The 978-nt window shown below is 49.4% G+C and overlaps 1 protein-coding gene across 1 annotated transcript; it reads right to left on the bottom strand.

Annotated features, from left to right (window-relative positions):
* Positions 1-3: 3 nt before the first annotated feature.
* On the bottom strand, positions 4-882 carry Tsp_15772 (conserved hypothetical protein; the record flags this gene model as incomplete). Its single annotated transcript, XM_003366432.1, has 3 exons — positions 819-882; positions 661-759; positions 4-423 (listed from the first exon to the last, which is right to left on the bottom strand). Coding segments are annotated over exons 1-3 (583 nt in total), but the record flags the coding sequence as incomplete, so codon positions are not given.
* Positions 883-978: the final 96 nt, after the last annotated feature.

Below are 978 nucleotides of genomic sequence, written 5' to 3'. Positions count from 1 at the left end.
CACTCTCGACTGGGCACAAAGTTCCACCCGGGGGGAGACCCTTTGGAAGCCGCCGGGGGGCTGCATCATGATGGGCGGCGGGCGAACGAGTGCGCCTTTGCGGCCCAGGGGACGTTGCCGCTGCAGTTGGGAAGCTGGAAAAGGACGCCTCCCACGTCGCCGTTGTGGAAAGCTGGGTCGGACCAGGGATCCTGGGTACCAACTTTCTCGACCGGTACGTCAAGCTAATTGACTGGCAAGCCGGGGAGATGACCATGACAGACGGCTCGAGTGTCCGGATCGTCCACGAACCATCCCACGCAACGCGGCCCGGCATCGGATGCACCTGGATCACGGCGAACCCCCGGGAAGTATCACGAGACGAGACCGTATGGGAAAGACCACGGAACCATAGCGGTGAGCATATGAGCGTGTGAACGCGCTCTGGTGGAATAAGCGTATTGTTTTTCGCATAATCCGTGAAATTTACTCACCCTAATCCGAATGTACGGGAAGGCCATCTCATGCGGTGGGATGATCGATATTATTGAAGCATTGATTTATGATGCATCTTTACCGTAAGATTTCAGCCTTTGAAACATCCACCCCGGCTTCTCCCTCATTGCCATATACATGCACTCTTGTAAAAGATTTTATAAATGCTATCTGAATAGAACTTACCCTGATGCACACCGTTTCGTGCGTGCCATTCCAAGTCGATCAGCGATGATAGCGTATTCTGCCTTTGATTTTCCTTTTCCGAAGCTAAAAAAGGCTCGTCTGTAGAGATTTTCAAAATAAATCTGATTTATTCACCTCCGCAGCTTAAAAGAACAAACAATCACTGCAGTTTCCATCATGCAAATCTTGAACGTTCTCACACTTGTCTGTCACTTGCAACATTTTTACCATGGATTTGACGCCTGAACGTATATAACACCAACCTAACAGATCTTTATTTACGATGTAAAGTTTATCCTTCCATTTTACTTGAACTGA

Source organism: Trichinella spiralis (genome assembly GCF_000181795.1).
Source record: "Trichinella spiralis strain ISS 195 chromosome Unknown Scfld6020, whole genome shotgun sequence".
Lineage (NCBI taxonomy): Eukaryota > Metazoa > Nematoda > Enoplea > Trichinellida > Trichinellidae > Trichinella > Trichinella spiralis.
The sequence above is the reverse complement of the archived record's forward strand: the minus strand, read 5'-3'. Positions and strand labels throughout refer to the sequence as shown.